The sequence below is a fragment of the Cricetulus griseus genome, chromosome 2 (genome assembly GCF_003668045.3).
Source record: "Cricetulus griseus strain 17A/GY chromosome 2, alternate assembly CriGri-PICRH-1.0, whole genome shotgun sequence".
NCBI lineage: Eukaryota > Metazoa > Chordata > Mammalia > Rodentia > Cricetidae > Cricetulus > Cricetulus griseus.
The window spans coordinates 11,751,477-11,769,997 of NC_048595.1; the positions used below are offsets into that span (position 1 = coordinate 11,751,477).

The 18,521-nt window shown below is 43.7% G+C and overlaps 1 protein-coding gene across 4 annotated transcripts in view; it reads left to right on the forward strand.

Annotated features, from left to right (window-relative positions):
* Window positions 1-18,521, forward strand: part of Spen (spen family transcriptional repressor) — a 67,770-nt gene that overhangs the window by 29,727 nt on the left and 19,522 nt on the right. For 3 of the 4 annotated variants that reach the window (XM_027399921.2, XM_027399922.2, XM_027399924.2), the window contains exons 4-8: window positions 10,709-10,869; window positions 11,518-11,718; window positions 14,862-15,013; window positions 17,740-17,865; window positions 18,243-18,356. In XM_027399921.2, the coding sequence (XP_027255722.1) occupies window positions 10,709-10,869; window positions 11,518-11,718; window positions 14,862-15,013; window positions 17,740-17,865; window positions 18,243-18,356 (754 nt within the window). The remainder of the gene's footprint in view (window positions 1-10,708; window positions 10,870-11,517; window positions 11,719-14,861; window positions 15,014-17,739; window positions 17,866-18,242; window positions 18,357-18,521) is intronic. The other variant, XM_027399923.2, reaches the window with a different exon arrangement.

Below are 18,521 nucleotides of genomic sequence, written 5' to 3' on the forward strand. Positions count from 1 at the left end.
TAGGAACTGTTTGTGTCTAGAACCAGCCTGAACTGGAATTATCCGGTTTGAGCTGGCTTTTTGCCACCGCCTGGAGGCTTCCTTGTTTCACCAGCGTTTGCCTCCTTTGTGGCGTTGATGGGCTTAGGAGCCGAGGCTGCCACAGGCCTGGTGACCTGGGTGTGGTGTGGGTGTGCTCGCGGGGGCGGGGTCCAGCGATCCTAGAGGCGGGGCCTGCGGCCGCTGTCCCATTACAGTCCTCCCTTTGCCCCCTCTCCTCTGCTGTAGGCCTCAGTCCGGAGCCCCCCAGATGAGGTGCAAGCCGGTGACTGGCTTTTAGCTTGGTCGGGCTTTCAGTCCTTTTCCCTTGGCTTGTGCTGGAGTTGCTTTTGGTTTGTTAGGTTGAAAGGAATTAAAATAAGTTGGGGTAAATCTGTGCTTTGATATTGTGTGGATTTTAACTTTGATGTGAATTTTTTTTACCCCCCACCCCCCACCCCCCTCTCGGCCGCGCTCACTATGTAGCCCTGGCTGTCCTGGAATTTACTGTGTAGGCCAGGATGGCTTGGAACTCAGAGAGCTCCACTTGCCTCTGTCTCCCAAGTGCGGAGATTAAAGGTGCTACCATATCCAGGTCTCAAAGTAGCCTAGGTTTGCCTCCACTTTATGGAGGATGATCCAGAAATTCTGTCCCTCCTCCACTTCCTGTGTGGTGGGCTGTAGGTGTGAGAAACCTGGTTCTCACCTTTTTATTTAGTAATTCCCTGCCATTTTTTATTTTTAGTAATGGTAATGGAAGCTAAGATTTTTATGCTTCTGAGCAGGATTCTATCACCAACCTGCATCCCCAGGACTCCTCCCCCTTTACTTGAGACAGAATTTCACTCTGTATTCCAGACACGCCTGAACTCTGTGGGGGGGCTGTTTGCAGGATGCCTGGCTTGTTACATCTGTCCTGGGATCTGAACTCTGGTCCTCAGGCTAGGGCTGCTTACCACAGAGCGCCTCTCCAGCCTCCTGACCTCACTTCTGTGTCACCACACCTGGCTAAAAATTTATTTTGATATGGAGAAGAATGTTAGGTGAGGTTGTTTTAAGAGATGACTAGTGTCTTCAGTAGAGGTTTTTACCATGTGTCTGCACACGCACTGGAGCTGGGCTGGACTAGAGGGAGATAGACACCCGTGTTGCTTCAGAACCACCATCCACAGACTCAACACTGAGGTGTCCCGTGCCCCTTGCTTATTCTCAGGAAGGACAGTGCTTTTGAATGTGCTGTGTCATGGTGCTTGCAGCTGTTTTGCACTATAGCTTTGGGGGGGGGGTAAAAATTCTAAAGAACTGGCCACATTTAAAGGGAACAGTATTATGCTGATGTTTCTTATAATTTTCAGTCACTTAAAAATAAACCAGTGCCCCCCAAGCTGTAAAAACTACACTGTCTCATGGGTAATTTAGTGCCTTTCAGACCTCTTGGGCCTGACACTGCTTCCAAATACAGTTCAGAAGTAGGCAGTAGCAAGCTTCTCTCTTGTCCTGAGTAGGAAGGAGAGTCAGTGCCAAGGTTAAATTGGAAGAGGACAAAAATCTCAGCACACCGATACAGGCAACACCAGATATACCCAGCTGGGATTTCATCTGCATTGAAAAACCCCACACTTTAATGGCTATAATGACCAACACCTGGAGTCACTGCACTCAAGAGCCTAAGGGAGGAGGTGCTCATTCAAAGCCAGCTAGCTACTGGATGAGATCCTGAATTATTTTTTATTTTTTTATTTTTTTATTTTTTGGTTTTTCGAGATAGGGTTTCTCTGTGTAACTTTGGAGCCTATCCTGGAACTAGCCCTTGTAGACCAGGCTGGCCTCGAACTCACAGAGATCCGCCCTGCCTCTGCCTCCCGAGTGCTGGGGTTAAACGCCCGGCGAGATCCTGAATATTTAAAGAAGAAGAAAAAAAAAAGAGGTGGGTTGTAATTAGCACCTAAAAGGCAGAGGCTCCCCAGGATTACCTAGTGAGACTAAGTGGTTTGAATGGGAATGGTTCCCCTAGACTCATATGTCTGAGTGCTCAGTCCCCGATTAGTGCAACTGTTTGGGAAGGGTTAGGTGTGGCCGGGTTGGAGAATGTGGCACTGGGGGTGGACGTGAACATTTCAAAATCCTTCAACAGGCCTACTCTTTGCTCTTTGCTTTCTGCCTTCAGATCAGGGTGTAGTCCCACCATGTCCAAGGACTAACGCTCTGAAACTAAGCAAGCACCCAATTAAATGCATCCTTTTTAAAGTTGCCTTGGTCATGATGTTTCATCACAGCAATAAAGCAATGACTAGGACAGACTGCTGCAAAAAAAGTAAAAACAACTCCCCAAACAAAAATCTGCCCATGTCCTATTTGACCTGTGTGCTGTCCTGGTTCATGGCTTTTAAGCATTCTAGTTGATATTATACACTACACAGTGAAGTAAATAAGCAAATCCCATTATGATGCTATTGACACAACACTTTCTCATCAGACTTCTGTCAAGTCCAAAAGAAACTTCCCAGTTCCCCAAACTCCAAAAGGCTGTCCATATATTCAGAAATGAGCCGAACCTGGTCCACAGGAGGATTGCATGATGAAGCTGCTTCTCACCTACCAAAAGGAGCCATTTCCTTACCCCTGGCAGAAGGACATAAGGCTGTCCAATTAACATACACCTGTGTTGCCCTCCAGCCTATCAAGGTCATGTTAACCTCTAGGCTCCCTCAGTCTCTACTCACAAGTATTTGCTATACATCTCAAACACCCCTTAAACATACCATGGAGTGTAATGAGTCTTTCTCTGTACTGCCAGCTCTGTGGTCACACAGAGACTTAACTACTAATTATGAAAGCTTGGCCTTAGCTTAGGCTTGTCCCATTAGCTCTCTCTTTTACAACATTCTGCATCCATGTATATCTGCACACAAGAAGAGGGCACCAGATCTCATTACAGATGGTTGTGAACCACCATGTGGTTGCTGGGAATTGAACCCAGGACCTCCGAAAGAGCAGCCAGTGCTCTTAAACCTCTGAGCCATCTCTCCAGCCCCCCCCCCTCCATTAGCTCTTACAACTTTACTTAACCCATTTATATTAATCTACGTTTTGTCTCATGGCATTTTACCCTTCTTTCATTCTGAATGTCCATGTCTCGTTGGCATCTGACATGCCTAGAGTCATCCACTTCCTCTCTGCCCAGAAGTCCTGCCTATACATACCCGTTGCCTAGCTATTGGCAGTCAGCTTTTTATTACGCTAACCCCAGTGATAGATTATTCTCACACGGTGTACAAATCTCCCACAACAGTGGGACAGTCTTGTTGGCAGTCCTTTACCGTGCCCATCACATGCACCAACCTCGGCAGCCTCTAGATGTTCTAACTGCTGCCGTAAAGAAGACGTTCTTGTTCTTCAGGCATATTTGCTTTATCTATGGAGAGACCAGTTGTGTGTGACGCTTTTGTCTTTTCTTTTTCTTGACACGGGATCTTGCTGTATAGCTCAGGCTGCCCTTGGCCTTCTACATGCTGGGATTCTAGATGTGTGCCGTCCTACTGGGCATTATTAGAGCTTTTGCTTTGAAGGTTATCTGGGTAGCGGGTTTTCTGAGGAACACACACACACGCACACGCACACGCACACGCACACGCACGTACGTGATATTGGGAGGGAGGGAGCCTGGGACCTCATGCAGGCCAGGAAGGTTCTGTGCCAGGGCTCTATGCCTCTAACCTGCTTTCTGAGCTGCTAGAGGATTGCCAGCCCGTGGCAACTACCTGGACTCTCTCACTTTGCAGTTTAAACTGAAAGTGAGACAATATTAAACAGTATCTTACTTTACCCACTGCCTTTTGTACTTTGAGGCAGAATCTGAACACATGACAAAAACAAACAAAAGCCCAGCAGAACACCGAGCAGTAGTAGTACTTGGTTACAGAGCTTTTGGTAGTCCATCATTTGTAAAAAGCACTGGAAAGTAGAGACAGTGTCTATAGGGCTTTCTGGTCAGCCAGTTAAGCTGAAGTCGACTCCAAATTCATTGAGAGATTCCTGTCTTAAAAATGAGATGGAGGCACTTGGGAGATGGCTTAGGGGTTAAGGGCATTGGCTACTCTTCCAGAGGACCAGGATTCAATTCCTAACACCCTTGTGGTGGCTCCAGTTCCTGGGGATCCAACACTGTGTCTGGCTTCCTTAGATATCAGGTACACATTGCAGGCAGAATACCTATACACATTAAATAAATTGATTTTAAAAAAGGGCAGAGAGTGATTGAGGAAGACATTGATGTCAAACTCTTAACCTTACGTGTACACAAAAGGGTATATGTTCACATAAGTGAAATAAACTTCTTAGATGAGGAATTTTAGTGCCTAGAACAGCCCACCAGAAAATGTCACAGTATTCTTTTGTAGTATATTAACAAAGCCATATGCTGGTTTTTTGGAGGGTTTTTTTTTTTTTTTTTTTGCTATTACCAGAATGGTGGATTTTGAAGCTGTATTCAACGCTTTTGTGCCAGTACTTGTAACTTTTTTTTGCTTGTAGACATGTATGCTATGGTGTGTGTTTGTGTGTCTACGGAGGTCAGAGGACAACTTACAGGAGTTGATTCTCTGTACTGTAAGTATAGCCAGACTTGCTTGGACCTCTAACTTCCAAATAATGACATGAGGACTTACTAAATATGAAAGCTTGGCCTTAGCTTAGGCTTGTTCCCAACTAGCTCTTATAACTTAAATTAACCTGTTTGTATTAATATATGTTCTGCCACATGGCGCTACCTCTGCTCAGTGTCGTGCATCCCACCTCCTCCATGTCTGGTGAATCCCTCTCCTCTCAGGTTCTTACTCCAAGTTCCTTCTCTCCCTAGAAGCAATGCCTGTCTTCTCCTGCCTAGCTATTGGCCATTCAGTTGTTTATGTAACCAATCAGAAGGTGCCGTGGCAGAGACATCCTCACAGTGTATAAAAAGATGATCCCACTGCATATAAGGGCCCACAGATTGAACTCGATCATCAAGGTTGGTAGTAGGTGCATTTACCCTTTACATATGGCCCGTTACAACTTTTTTCTTTTTTAAAAAATCACCAATTCCCAATTCTTCCATCAGCCTCTAGGGATTAACATTTACCTTCTTCACACATTTTTTGACCCTGTTCTGTGCTGGGGAATCACACCTAAGGTCTCACACATGAGGCAAGCACTCTGACACTGATAGCTCTCCAGCCCTGTTGCTGAGATTTGGACCAGTGTAGGTACCCTTAGATAAACCATGCATTTATCCTTTTCACACGGCTCATTTCACTTAGCATAATGTTTCAAGAGTCATCCACCTTATTACATATCATCCCTTTGTAAGGCTGAGCAATACTTTGTTGTTGTTGTTGTCTTTGGACAAGATCTTGTTGTGTAGGCCAAATTCTTGGATTTGAAATCCTTTTGCCTCAACCACCCTAATGTTGGAATATTACAGCTGTGCCCTGTTATGAAGATGCCTTGTGCCTGATTCCACCAGCACTCTTTCTTGCTTCATTTCTTTGATTTTATTTTAGCCAGGTCTGGGGTGGGAGTCAGGGCGGGGGCAGAAGGAGCTTAAAACAGAAGAAGGTCCAGTGTTCTGACCTGCCTGGGTATATAGGAAGTTCAAGGCCAGCATAGGCAGTTTAAGAAGACTCTATCTCAAAAAGGTGTCTGCGTGTGTTCGTGTATGAGGTGAAGGCTTAGTAGTGGACTGTCCCCCTATCATGCAGCAGCCCCGAGGTCAGAGTCAGCGCTTGAGCACTTGGACAGGGGGAGCATGTTATCTTATTATCTCATGTTAACACCAGAGTCTGGACTGTTTTAGGCAGGTGCTCCATTGCTGAGCTACATTGTACTCAGCTGCTTGTGTTAGATCATCATTTATTATCTAGCACTTTGTGATGAATTATTTCTATATTTTACATAACTTCCACAGAGAACCATAAGCTTCAAAAATCTGGCTGTAGCTCTCACTGCGTTCTGAAGAATGACGTCATACTTAACCTTTCGTGAGCGATAAGTACACATTCAGTCTTAAACAGCATCATCTGCTAAAACCAGGCTTTCTTTGTTTCTTTTTTCAAGACTGAGTTTCTCTGTGTAACTCTGGCTGTCTTGGAACTCACTCTGTAGACCAGGCTGGCCTCGAAGTGCTGGAATTAAAGGCGTGCGCCACCATACCTGGCAAGGGGGGTTTGTTACACAGCCGAAGCTGACAGATACACTTCCTTGGCCCCTTAAGCGCCCCACTCCTCATCAGTCTCCGTCCTCTAAATCAGCTCCATTTTTCTCAGCTTCACCGACTGGCACTTGATGCCTCACTGGCTTGTTCCTCTCTCTGGGATTGAAGCATGTGTCACTGCCTGGCAAATCAAGCATTCTTTAAAAAGTCTTTGGTCTGGGGGTGCAGTTCAGTGGTCCATTATTTGCCTAGCACGTGTGGGGGCCCTGTGGTCTGTCCCCAGTACCCGTTAAAAACCCAAAACCTTAGAACCAATGTAATTGTTACTGTTTGTTTCTGTCAGCAGGAATTATTGCTGGGTATGTGTTTGTTTTCTGCTTCTAGCTCTTGAGTGATAGACAGCTCTGCTACTTGGTTCGTTTTTCTCTGCTAACTTAATCTTAATCTTTTTTCCAATAGCCGTTCTATCTGGTTCCCTGATAAAAACACAGCTTAGTCTTTTAATATATCGGTTTTCTCATTAAGGTCTTGAATGAGGAGTTCGACTTTAATTTCCATCACTCAGACCTTCTTGCAGTGTAGTGGCATCTTGCCTTGCCAGTGAACTTTTAGTAGTGGCCACACCCTTTGGGCATGGTTTCAGGTTTGGCCATGACCCCTTTAAGATAGAGGAGCTTTGGGTGTGAACTCTGTTGGGTCTCGGAGAGCATCGGAAGGGCAGAGACTGTATCTTTTGGAGCAGGAAGGCGGCAGAGTGACTGTGCTTTCACCCAACAAACACCTACACAAAAGGCTCCAATTCTTTACATTCCGATTGTTTGGAGCAATGCAGCCCAAGCTGGCTTTGAATTATCCACCTTCCAAGAGTTGGAGCTACACACATGGTAGCTCACACTTGTAAATCCAATCTTCGAGTGGTTGAGGCTGGAGAATTGCTGCAAGTTTGAGACCAGCATGGGTCCCACAAGTTAGTATGACCCTAATGGATCAGAGGTAACACTGACTGTGGTTTTTGTCGTCCTTTGGTTTTGGAAATAGGGTCTGGTTCTATAGTATAGACTGGCCTCGAGCTCTCTACCCAGACCCTCTGATCCTCTTTAGGTCTCCCAGGTGCCAGCAACACAGCTTCCATTACCAGTTCAATGTGCTATGTGCTTTTGATGTCCATCTCAGCGCCTCTCAGTGCTGTGAGGGCTTTTTGTGTACTTAGTTTTCATTAGTTAGAATCCTTTGGCCATTTTGGTTGTTGATGAGTTGTATCATTTTAAAATTGAAAATAACTCATTCAGAGGCTATATTAGTTAGTGTTCTGTAGAGTAACAAAACTTAGAGAATGAATCTCTCTTAAGGAAAGGGATTTATTAGAATGACTTACAGGATATAGTCCAGCTAACCCAACAGTGGTGGCTATGAATGGAAAGTCCAAGAACCCAGTAGTTGCTCAGTCCACAAGGCTGGATGTCTCCGCTGGTCTTCAGTAGATGCTGGAATCCCGAGAAAATAGGCTCTAATGCAGTGAAGGAATGGACTTGCTAGCAAGGTGAGAGCAAGCAAGCAGAGCAGAGCTTTCTTCTTCCAAGTCCTTATATAGTTGTCCAACAGAAGGTGTGGCCCAGATTAAAGGTGTGGCCCCCCTCCCCCCAAGATCTGGATTAAGCCTTTTAGTGATACACCTTTAATCCCAGCACTTGGAGGCAGAGGCAGGTTGATCTCTGAGTTCAAGGCCAGCCAGGACAACCAGGGCTACACAGAGAAACCTGTCTTGTAAAACGAAAGTGATGGTGATGATGATGATTCTTGGGTGAGGAAATAAAATCCATTACCATAAACCCCTAGTTGAGTGAAGAAAAGCTTACTGCAGAGTCCATATTAAAATGATTGGAATGGTTTTTCATTCATGTCATCTTTGTTAGCAGTGGTTACAGTGCTGTGTATTTCAATCATTGTTTGTTTCACAATTAAAAATAATGTCTTCTGCAACCTGGGTGTGGTGGTCTACACATTGGGGGTAGAGCAGAGACAGATAGATCCCTGAGTTTGAGGCCAGCCTGGTTTACAAAGTGAGTTCCAGGACAGCCATGCTACCTTGTCTTGGAAAACAAGCAAAATCAAATTTATTTGGCCTTGGTGTTGATAGAAAGAGAAACTCTGCATGTGACTTTTTTACTGTTTGCTGTAATCAACTGATGCCAGCATAATTTGAAATCGAGTTTCCACTTAGTCTGGTTTTAGAAGTTGACATTGTGGAAGGAAAACAAGGACTCCTGAAAATGTCTTGATCTCTACATACATTGTGGCATCTTTGATGTGCAGGACACACACACGATAGGACAGTGTTCCCTGCCCTTGAGATTCTGATGTGGAGAGATCATTAGTACTGTTGGGGGTCGGAAGGTTATGAAAAGGAGCAATTGGGAAAATGCCAGGTCTGGTGGCCCACATTGATATTCCCAGCACTCATGAGGTAGAGACAGAAGCTTTAGGAATTAAGTGTTTGAAGCCTGTATAGATTATAAGACCTTGTCTTCAACAACAACAAAAGCAAAATTCTTAGTTTAATACCATGAACCTGTATCCCCAGTACTTTAGCTAGCAGGGGGATCATGGATTACACTTTATCCTGCACTGTGTGAAGAAACCCTGTCTTATAAAAAAAGAGGGGAATCTGTCCTGGAGCAGTGATGAGTTCTATAGTAGACAATGATGCTCTTATACCTGAGGAAAGCACCAGGGACTGTAGCACATTTTGAATTGTCTAAGCCTGATGGAAAAATGTACTTAGTACACTTTCCCTCTGATTCAAGCTTATGAATTATATAGAAGAAATAAATTAGCTACCAGATGTGAAGTCATTAATAATTACTTATTCAGAGTTGAGCCCTGGCATATGCCTTTAATCTCAGCACATGAGTTCAAGGCCGTCTTGGTCTACATAGTGAGTTCTGGGACAACCAGGGCCACATGGAGAGACCCTGTCTTGAAAGGAAGGAAGGTGGGAGGGAGGGGAAAAATACAAATAAAATTATTGCTTCAGATTATATCTGCACCACTTGAACTCCCTTTAATGGCAGGGTCTCAGTCTGAGCCTGGAGCTGGTCTGGGACTGGCACTTGAGCCATCATGCCTGACAGATTATATCTGCTTAGGTTTTTGTTTTTTGTTTTTCTTTTTTTGAGACAGACAGGGTCTTGAGCAATATAACCTTCACTGGCAACTATCTGTGCAGATCAGGCCGGCCTCAAACCCCCAGACATCCACCTGCTTCTATCTTCCCAGTGCACACACCTTTGTGAGCTTGTGGATGTAGAGGGCAGCTTGGCAGTATTGATCCTCTCTTTCTACCATATAAACTTCCTCAGTAATGGAATTCAGGATATCAGGCAAGCACTTTTAACCTGGTGAGCCATCTCACTGGCCCCTTGTCTGTATTTCATTAATGTGGACTTGTATATAACTTGTTACCTGGCTATTTCCAAGGCCAGAGTTTAGGGTCTTGTCCATGTTTAGTAGTTGCTTTTTTTGTTTGTTTTTTCGAGACAGGATTTCTCTGTGAAACAGTCCCAGATGTCTTGGAACTCTCTCTGTAGACCAGGCTGGCCTCAAATTCACAGAGATCCACCTGACTTTGCCTCCCAAGTACGGGGACTGAAGGTGTGCGCCACCATCATCTGGCTGGTTGTTGCTTTTGTTTAAGGCAGGATCTTGCTATGTAGATCTGGCTGTGTAGATTGGGTTTTTGGAGAGAGAAGGTTTCTCTCTGTATCCTTTGCTGTCCTCGAAGTCCCTCTGTAGACCAGGCTGGCCTTGAACTCACAGAGGTCTGCCTGCCTCTGCCTCCAGAGTATGTTGATTAAAAGCCTGTGTCACTACCACCCAGCTCAAGCCTGAAATTCTTAAAAGCATTGTGTGCTGTTCATGTAGTGTGTCCTTGAAAGATGAACAGACTGTTTGACTTGAGTCTTATCTCTATGACGCTCAGTAAGAGGTCAAGTGTTTTGTTCAAGAAATATGCAGTGTTTCTGAACCAATATTTAGACTCTTATCTGTGACTCTAGCACTGACTCGCAGGGTTCTATCGTGATTGTCACTGTTTCTTTGTTTCTTGAAGGAAGGTAAGGTCTTGCTTTATGGCCCAGGCTGGTCTTGAACTCTCAAATCTTAGTGCCACATCCCCCAGGGTGTAGGATTACAGACACAGTATACCTGCTTGCTTCTCACTAGACTGACTTCACCTGGAAGAGAAGCCATAGAAGTTGAAATTTTCCATGTTGGTGAAAGAATGTTACTTTTCCCCCCTGGCCCCAGGGCAGTGTGAAACTGCCCTCTCCCTCTGAAGACTGAGTGAGAGACACACAGTGCCGACTCCAGAAGCCTCAGCCTCAGTGTGCTAATTGTTGCTGTTTGCTGTTGTTTCATGTGCTGCTTGCCCCTTTTCTGTGTGTTCTTACACGAATGGCGTGGGTTCTCTTGTGTTTCCTTTGTTGTTTTCTTGCTCTGCAGCAGTGACTCCAGCAGCACCTCAAGTGGTGACTCACCGGCCCGCTCAGTTCAGTCTGCCGCGGTCCCTGCACCCACTTCCCAGTTGCTCTCCTCTCTTGAAAAAGATGAGCCCCGCAAGAGTTTTGGGATCAAAGTTCAGAATCTTCCAGTACGCTCTACAGGTAGGTAAATGAGTGCAATTTCCTCCCAGCTATTGAGAGTGCAGCTCACTGAGGAGCTAAAATGGGTGACGTGTGGTGTTTCTATGGCTCATTAGCACTTAATGCCATGAACAAAACCAAGTGATTATTATAATTGTATGCGTTTATTTCCTAAAGCTTGAGAGCGCACAACAGGGAAGGCAAGGCACATTTTGGCATTGCCAGGACAAGGGAGAAAGAGGAGGAAGCAGGCAGGGTCGGCATGGACTGGTCTGCAAACAGCTGCATGGTTGGCAACACAGTGAGGAAACGGAGAGGCAGTTGGGGACAGCAGGCTTAGGATTTTCATGTGTGTCTCAAAAGATGGAAGGAAAAGTCGGAGTTAGAACTCAGAGAAGTAGGCATAGCTGCCCACTCGGAACTACCGAGCTGCTGGCTCTGCTCTCTAGCTTGGTTCCGTTGCACACAGAAAAGCTGTGTGTCAAATGGCAACTTATGGTCAGTACATACACATATTTGTGTGCACACGAAAACACAAGTACAGACAAAACCTGGTTTGCTTTTGAATAGATATTTTCCTCGATTAAATATTTTGATTTGGTGAAATAGTTTGCTACAGGGTTGTGGTTAACATGAGAAAAATGTCCTTATTTTCGTTTGTCTATGTAGATACAAGCCTTAAAGATGGCCTGTTCCATGAGTTTAAGAAGTTTGGCAAGGTGACTTCAGTGCAGATCCACGGGGCCTCTGAGGAGCGGTATGGCCTGGTGTTCTTTCGGCAGCAAGAGGACCAAGAAAAAGCACTGACCGCATCAAAGGGAAAACTTTTCTTTGGCATGCAGATTGAGGTGACTGCATGGATAGGGCCAGGTAAGGCTGGGAGAGGGGTGATGAAGGGTGGACACAGTTCTAGTGTTTCATTTCTTAACTTACAGTCCCAGTCTCTTAAAAGGTAGGTAGCTAAGGTCTTGGGTCACCTTAATGAAGCCCACTAAGCTGTGGTGGGCAGTGGTGGTGGTTCTGCCTCTGTAAGGGAAATGACTTACCTTAGAGTCCAGAGTGCAGCTTCAGGCCATCTGTGGAGTCAGCCTTCCCCAAAAGATGGGAGTGATTGAGATACAAGGATGATAACAAGATTTGCATTAGAAAGCAAACTCTGAATTAATATTTGAGAGATTCGTTTACATTTTTCCCAGCATAAATTAGGTCTGCTATTCTAGGTGACCAGAACTTGAATGTTGTTAAGGAGTGTGGACTGTCTTGTTACCGAGTTTTAGGATCAGAGCCTGGATCCTGGCAGCCGTAAGCTAGGCTCAGCTGACGGCGCTTGGGGTGGGGTGGTGACTGGTCATCAGTTGGACCACCCACATTTAGGGTGGTCTTCCCACCTAGAGTAACCTGAGCTAGAAAATCCTCACAGACTCATCCAGAGATTTGTTTCCACGTGAATCTAAATCCTATCAAGTTGACAATCAGGATTAAACATAACAGAATTTAAAGGAAATTCTTTTCCTAAAGAATGCCTTTTCCCCATTATCAACTGAGTTTAAGGTGTGCAGCCCCAAATTATACCCAATTAAGAACAGCTCATGAGTTCTTTTTTTGTGGTTTTCTTGAGTCAGAGTCTCACTCCGTAGCACAGGCTTTTCTAGAACTGAACTCACTGTGTAGTCCAGGTTTACCTTGAACTTAGGGCAGTCCTTCTGCCTCAGCCTTCAAAGTGCTGGGGTCACAAGTGGACATCACCACAGGTGTCAGGGGTTCTTGCTGGATTTCCTTGGGGCATGTCAGAACCGCCTGAGAACTGTTCAGTGTGCACCTAACCTTTGTAGGTCTTAAACATCAGTCAGTTGTTAATGGAGATCTAAACCAGAGTCACTGACAGGTGATAGCACTCTGGTCTTCACGCATAGAAGGATAGTTTAGGATGATGGTTATATAAGACCTTTAACCTTGTTATGTAGCACTCAGGAACAGTGGGGCTGTTACTCATTCTTTTGAGACTGAGTCTTATGTAAAGTAAACAAGGCCAACCTTAAATTCAGCATCTATTGCCTAAACCTCCCAAGTGCTGGGACATCATGTGTGTGCCTTGATGCTCAGTTCATCTCTTATTTGTTAATTTTATTTTTGTTTTAGTTTTTGAGACAGGGTTTCTCTGAGTAGTTTTAGAGACTGTCCTGGAATGAGATCTATAGACCAGCCTGGCCTTGAACTCACAAAGATCTGCCTGCCTCTGCCTCCCAAATGCTGGGACTAAAGGCACCACCACCACCCAGCAAGGTTTCGTAGAGCTCAGGCTAGCCTTGAATTTGCTGTATAGTTAAAGGCTAGCCTTAGACTCCTGTTACTCCCACCTATACCTGATGGAGTTATAGGGATGTGTCTCCCATGCCTGGCTTCATTTTGCGTGTGTGTGTTAGGATTGAGCCCAGAGCCCAGTGCATGCTACACAGAGCTCTACTTCTGAGCTGTATCCTTAGCCTGTCTGCCTATCTTTTGGATGGCTTTGTTTTACATTTTTCAAAAGTAGAGAACATGTAGTGCTGAGCTATAATTAGCATCAAAACCTTGAGTGTCTGTGTCTTAGACAGAATTAATAATTGGAGCTTTAGCAAAGGGCTGCCATTAAATTAGAAGTTAAGCCAAGACTTTTCATCATAAAAAACAGAAATCTTTTGGATGTCATTGAGGACCATATAACATCAAAAAAGAGAGAGAGACATTTTACACACAATTATTCTTGTATCTAAAAGTCTTTTTTTTTTTTTTTAAATATTTATTTATTATGTATACACTGTTCTGCCTGCATGTATCCCTGTGGGCCAGAAGAGGGAACCAGATCTCATTACAGATGGTTGTGAGCCACCAAGTGGTTGCTGGGAATTGAACTCAGGATCTCTGGAAGAGCAGTCAGTGCTCCTAAGCCGCTGAGCCATCTTTCCAGCCCTCTAAAAGTCTTTTTAAAGTAATTATTTTAGTATTGTATTTGTATGGGTGTTGTGCCTGCATATGTCTGTGCACTATGCACGTGCCTGGTATCCATGGAAGCTAGACCGTGTTAGATCCCATGGAACTGGATGGTTTGTGAGCTGCTATGGATCCTGGGAGTTGAACCTGGGTCTGATGCAAGAGCAGTAGTGCTGAGCTTTGGAGTCATCTCTCCATCCCCTAAAGTCATGATTTAGACATTTGAATTACTATTATTGTAATAAACATGAAATGTTGGACTTCATTAAGATTTGAAAGTAAATGGAACTAAACAACGTAGTGGTACTGTTTTCTGATGAGCTGTAGTTTTCCTTTTAGATTGTAGAGTATGTATGTGTTTTGTTTGTTTGGGATAGGGTTACCCTATGAAGCCCACAGTTGCCTGGAGTTCCCTTATATGGCACAGGCTGGCCTTAAACCCTCCATTCTCTTGCATTTGTCTTCTAAGTGCTAGAACTACAGGAGTGCTTCACCATGCCTAGCCAGGTAATAGTTTCATATTCTATGTTAAGACCAGAGGGTAAAAGGCACTTGTCTGATGACCCGAGTCCATCCTTGGGATCCATGTAGAGTTGAATGGACAAAGTTGTCCCTTGACCTCCACACATGCCCAAACTCAAATGTCATGCACACACACTATAATAATAAATGTCATAATGGTTTATGCCTTTAATCTTAGCACTCAGTACAACTCACTGAAGGCCAACTAGGACTGCATGGTGAAAGCCTATAAACAACAACAACAAAAACAAGCAAACAAAAATTTTCTTGTTAAATTCTTTGAGAAAGATATTCAATTTTTGCATGTCTCCTTGTTTGTCTAAGACAGTGGCTGCTGTGTAACAAGGCTGGTCTAGAGCCAGCAGTCCTGTCTCCACTGTTTCCTGAGTGCTGAGGTTACGGGCCTGTCCACCAGGCCCAGAATGACACAGTTTGTCAGACACATATTTCCCAAGTGAGTAAACTAAATACTAGAGGATGTATTAAAGGGCCCTGTTGTATTCTGTCCCATCCACTCACAGAAACAGAAAGTGAAAATGAGTTCCGGCCCTTGGATGAAAGGATAGATGAATTCCACCCCAAAGCAACAAGAACTCTTTTTATTGGCAACCTTGAAAAAACGACGACTTACCATGACCTTCGAAACATCTTTCAGCGCTTTGGAGAAATTGTGGTATGTCTGACGCCTTAGTGATAAAATGTCGTACATCTGGGTGGAAGCGTATGTGTATACGTGATATTTGAGGACAAATTAAATATTTCCCCCTTGCGCCATCCATATTCATTTTTAAAGACTGGAGTCTCATGCAGCCCAAGCTTGCCTTGAAATGATATTCTTTCCTCGACCTCCTGAGTAATGGGATTATAGGTATGGACCATTTCCTCATCCTCCAATTAACATTTTTAAAGAGACTTTCAAAAGAGAGAGAGAGAGAGGGGGGGGGGGAGTGTATGTATATGCACATTTTGCCTGAATATATGTCTGTGAGCCTTGTGTGTGCCAGGTGCCTGTGGAGGCTACAGGAGGGCAATGGTCTCCCTGGCACAGGAGTTATAGGTGATGGGAGCTGCCATGTGCATACTAGAAACTGAACTCTGTTATCTACAAGAACAGCCAGTGCTCATAAGTGAATGCCAAGTCATCTCTCATCTCTCCAGCGCCCTCTAAAACATTGGAGCCAATGTCTTGCTGTTTAGGAAGACAGGCAGATCTCTGTGAGTTCAAGGCCAGCCTTGTCTACATAGTGAGTTCCCAGGCCAGCTGGGGCTACACAGTTTTTTGGTTTGTTTGTTTTGTTTTTAATTATCATGTTTTGATGGGGGATGTCCTTCTGTATATATGTTTCTCTTATTGGTTGATGATTAAAACAGTTTGACCAATGGCCAATAGAGGCAGGAAGATACGGGGGGGACTAGGAGATGAGAATTCTTGGAAAAGTAGGCAGAGAGAGAACAGGAGGAGATGTCATGTAGCCGACAGTCTGGTAAGCCAAGACTACATGGAAATACATAGATTTATAGAAATGGGTTAATAATTAAGACAGAGCTAGCCATTAAGAAGCCCTAGCCACCAGCCAACAGCTTTATAATTAATATAGGATCCATGTGCTTATTTGGGGCTGAAGGGCAGCAGGACCTGGCAGGACAAGAAACTCCAGCTACAATGTTTAGTTACATATATGTCTCTGTGTGGATATGTCCGTGTGAGTATTAATGCCTGTTGAGGCCAGAGGTGTCAAGATACCCTAGGTTTTTTGTTTGTTTGTTTGTTTGCTTTTTGGTTTGGGTTTTGGTTTTGGTGTTTTTCAAGACAGGGTTTTTTTGGGTAGCCTTGGCTGTCCTGGAACCAGCTCTGTAGACCAGCTGCCCTGGAACTCATAGAGATCCGCCTGCCTCTGCCTCCTGAGTGCTGGGATTAAAGGCGTGGATAACCACACCTGGCTCAGGTAGTGTATTAAGGTGTTTGGCTCTACCAAAGATTTATGACAATGTCAAAGTGTAGTCAGACTTTTTTGTCAGGACCAACGACTTCCCAGTAATGACACAGAGACTTAGTAATTATGAAAGTCCAGCTGATAGCTTAGCCTTGTTTCTAACTAGCTCTTGTAACTTAAGTTAACTCATGTATATTAATTTACTTTCTGTCTTGTGGCTGTCTTGCCCATCCTACTTGCTCTGCATCTTCTGGCGGCTTCCTTTCTTCTTTCCAGTGTCCTCTCTGCCTTGAAAATCCTGCCGAGCTATTAGTCTGTCAGCTTTTTATTAAACCAATCCAAGTGACACATCTTCACTTGACAATGTTTAGTGTACAAAAACATTATTCTTTTTTTTTCATTCATTCATTCATTTAGCTTATAAATCAAGTCATGCACAATTATGATACAGAATACAGTATGTTCACAATGGCATGGCTAAATTAAACCAATTAACATGTTATATCACACATATTCATCATTTTTGTTTTGAGAACACTTAAAGTATACTATCTCACAACTTTTAAAATATAGCATATTGTTATCAACCATATTTATCATGCTCTCAGTAGACCTCAAGACTTCAGAGAGTCCATGCCTCTTGTCCAACTGCAGTTTTATATCCTTAAACCAATCGTTTCCCCATTGTTAAAAGACCCACATTGAAGCCTAATAGCCACAATTCTGCTCTCTGTTCCCATAAGTTCATCATTTCTAGGTTACACATAAAATTGAAATTGTGTGACATTTGTCTTCCAGTGTGTCACTTATTTTTTTTTTTTTGGCAAGCATATAACTTTACTACTTACTAAAGATGAAATCAAATTTGCATGCACAGGTGAGCACTCACTGAAACACCTTGGATTCATCACATATTTGAGTTTCAATTAGCATATATATATATATATATATATATATATATATATATATATTATATAAAAAGAGCAATAATGGCAATATGTTATGCATCAATAGCAGCAACAGCTTTTCCAGATTCTGTAGTCCTTTGAACAAAATTGTAGAGACATCCAGCACACTCCATTTTAAAAAAACAAAAAACAAACAAAAACAAAAAAACAACAACGACAAAAAAGCAAAAACATTATTCCACAACACCAAAGGGAATTACTTCTTAGTATTTCACTAAGTAGGCAACCTTTCCTTTGTTATGGATTTCTCTCTTTACCATGGATTTAAAATTTTAAGTTGCAGCATAGTTGCTCATCTCCAGGGACCTCACATGGGATGGCTTTCATGGTATCTGATCTTTATACCATCCATCAGTTTACAGTGTATTCAGACAGATGATCCAACTAAAGGTACTGCGAACATGACCTGTAGAAAGAAGCACTCTATGTGGACTTGGCTTCAACTGATTTACTTTCTTATTGCCATATTGCTAAGTGATATTGATTGGCCCTTTCAGGACATCGATATTAAGAAAGTGAACGGAGTTCCTCAGTATGCCTTCCTGCAGTACTGTGATATTGCCAGTGTGTGTAAGGCCATCAAGAAGATGGACGGGGAGTACCTTGGAAATAACCGCCTCAAGGTAAGCAAAGCGCATAAATCCTTATATTTGATTTGCTTTAAGGGTTTGAGGACTTTATCTTGTTATTTTAGGGTCACAGAAGGACAGTTGCTTAGTGGGAAAGCCAGGCTCTGTGCACCCATCTTGTCATTGGAGACTGCCACTCAGAGCCAGGCAGGGTTGCCCTGCTGTAAATTTTGATTGTTTTTTAATTGCATACTAACCACTTGCATGTTGTTTTGAGCTCAGTGGTAGATGATAACACACTTTACCATGTGTGAGCTCTTGGGTTCAATACACACAATTCAGTGTTTCTAGAGAAGACTAGTTTTCTAAGAATTTTTTAGTTATGTAGTAGTTGTGAACTGTGGTGATAGACTTTTCTCTTTTAATTTCAGCTGGGTTTCGGAAAGAGCATGCCCACGAACTGCGTGTGGTTAGACGGACTTTCTTCAAACGTGTCTGACCAGTATTTAACACGGCATTTCTGCCGATACGGGCCTGTGGTAAAGGTAGGTACTTGCTGTTGACTTTGTTTCTCGGTATTTCTTGTGTTCTGTCCTTTGGTCTCACTTTCTGCTGCTGTCTTTTCCATTCCTTAAATAATTTACACCTTAAAACACTCTTTGCTGGGTCTGCAGAGATGCACAGTACTTAAAACCCTTGCTACTCCTTCA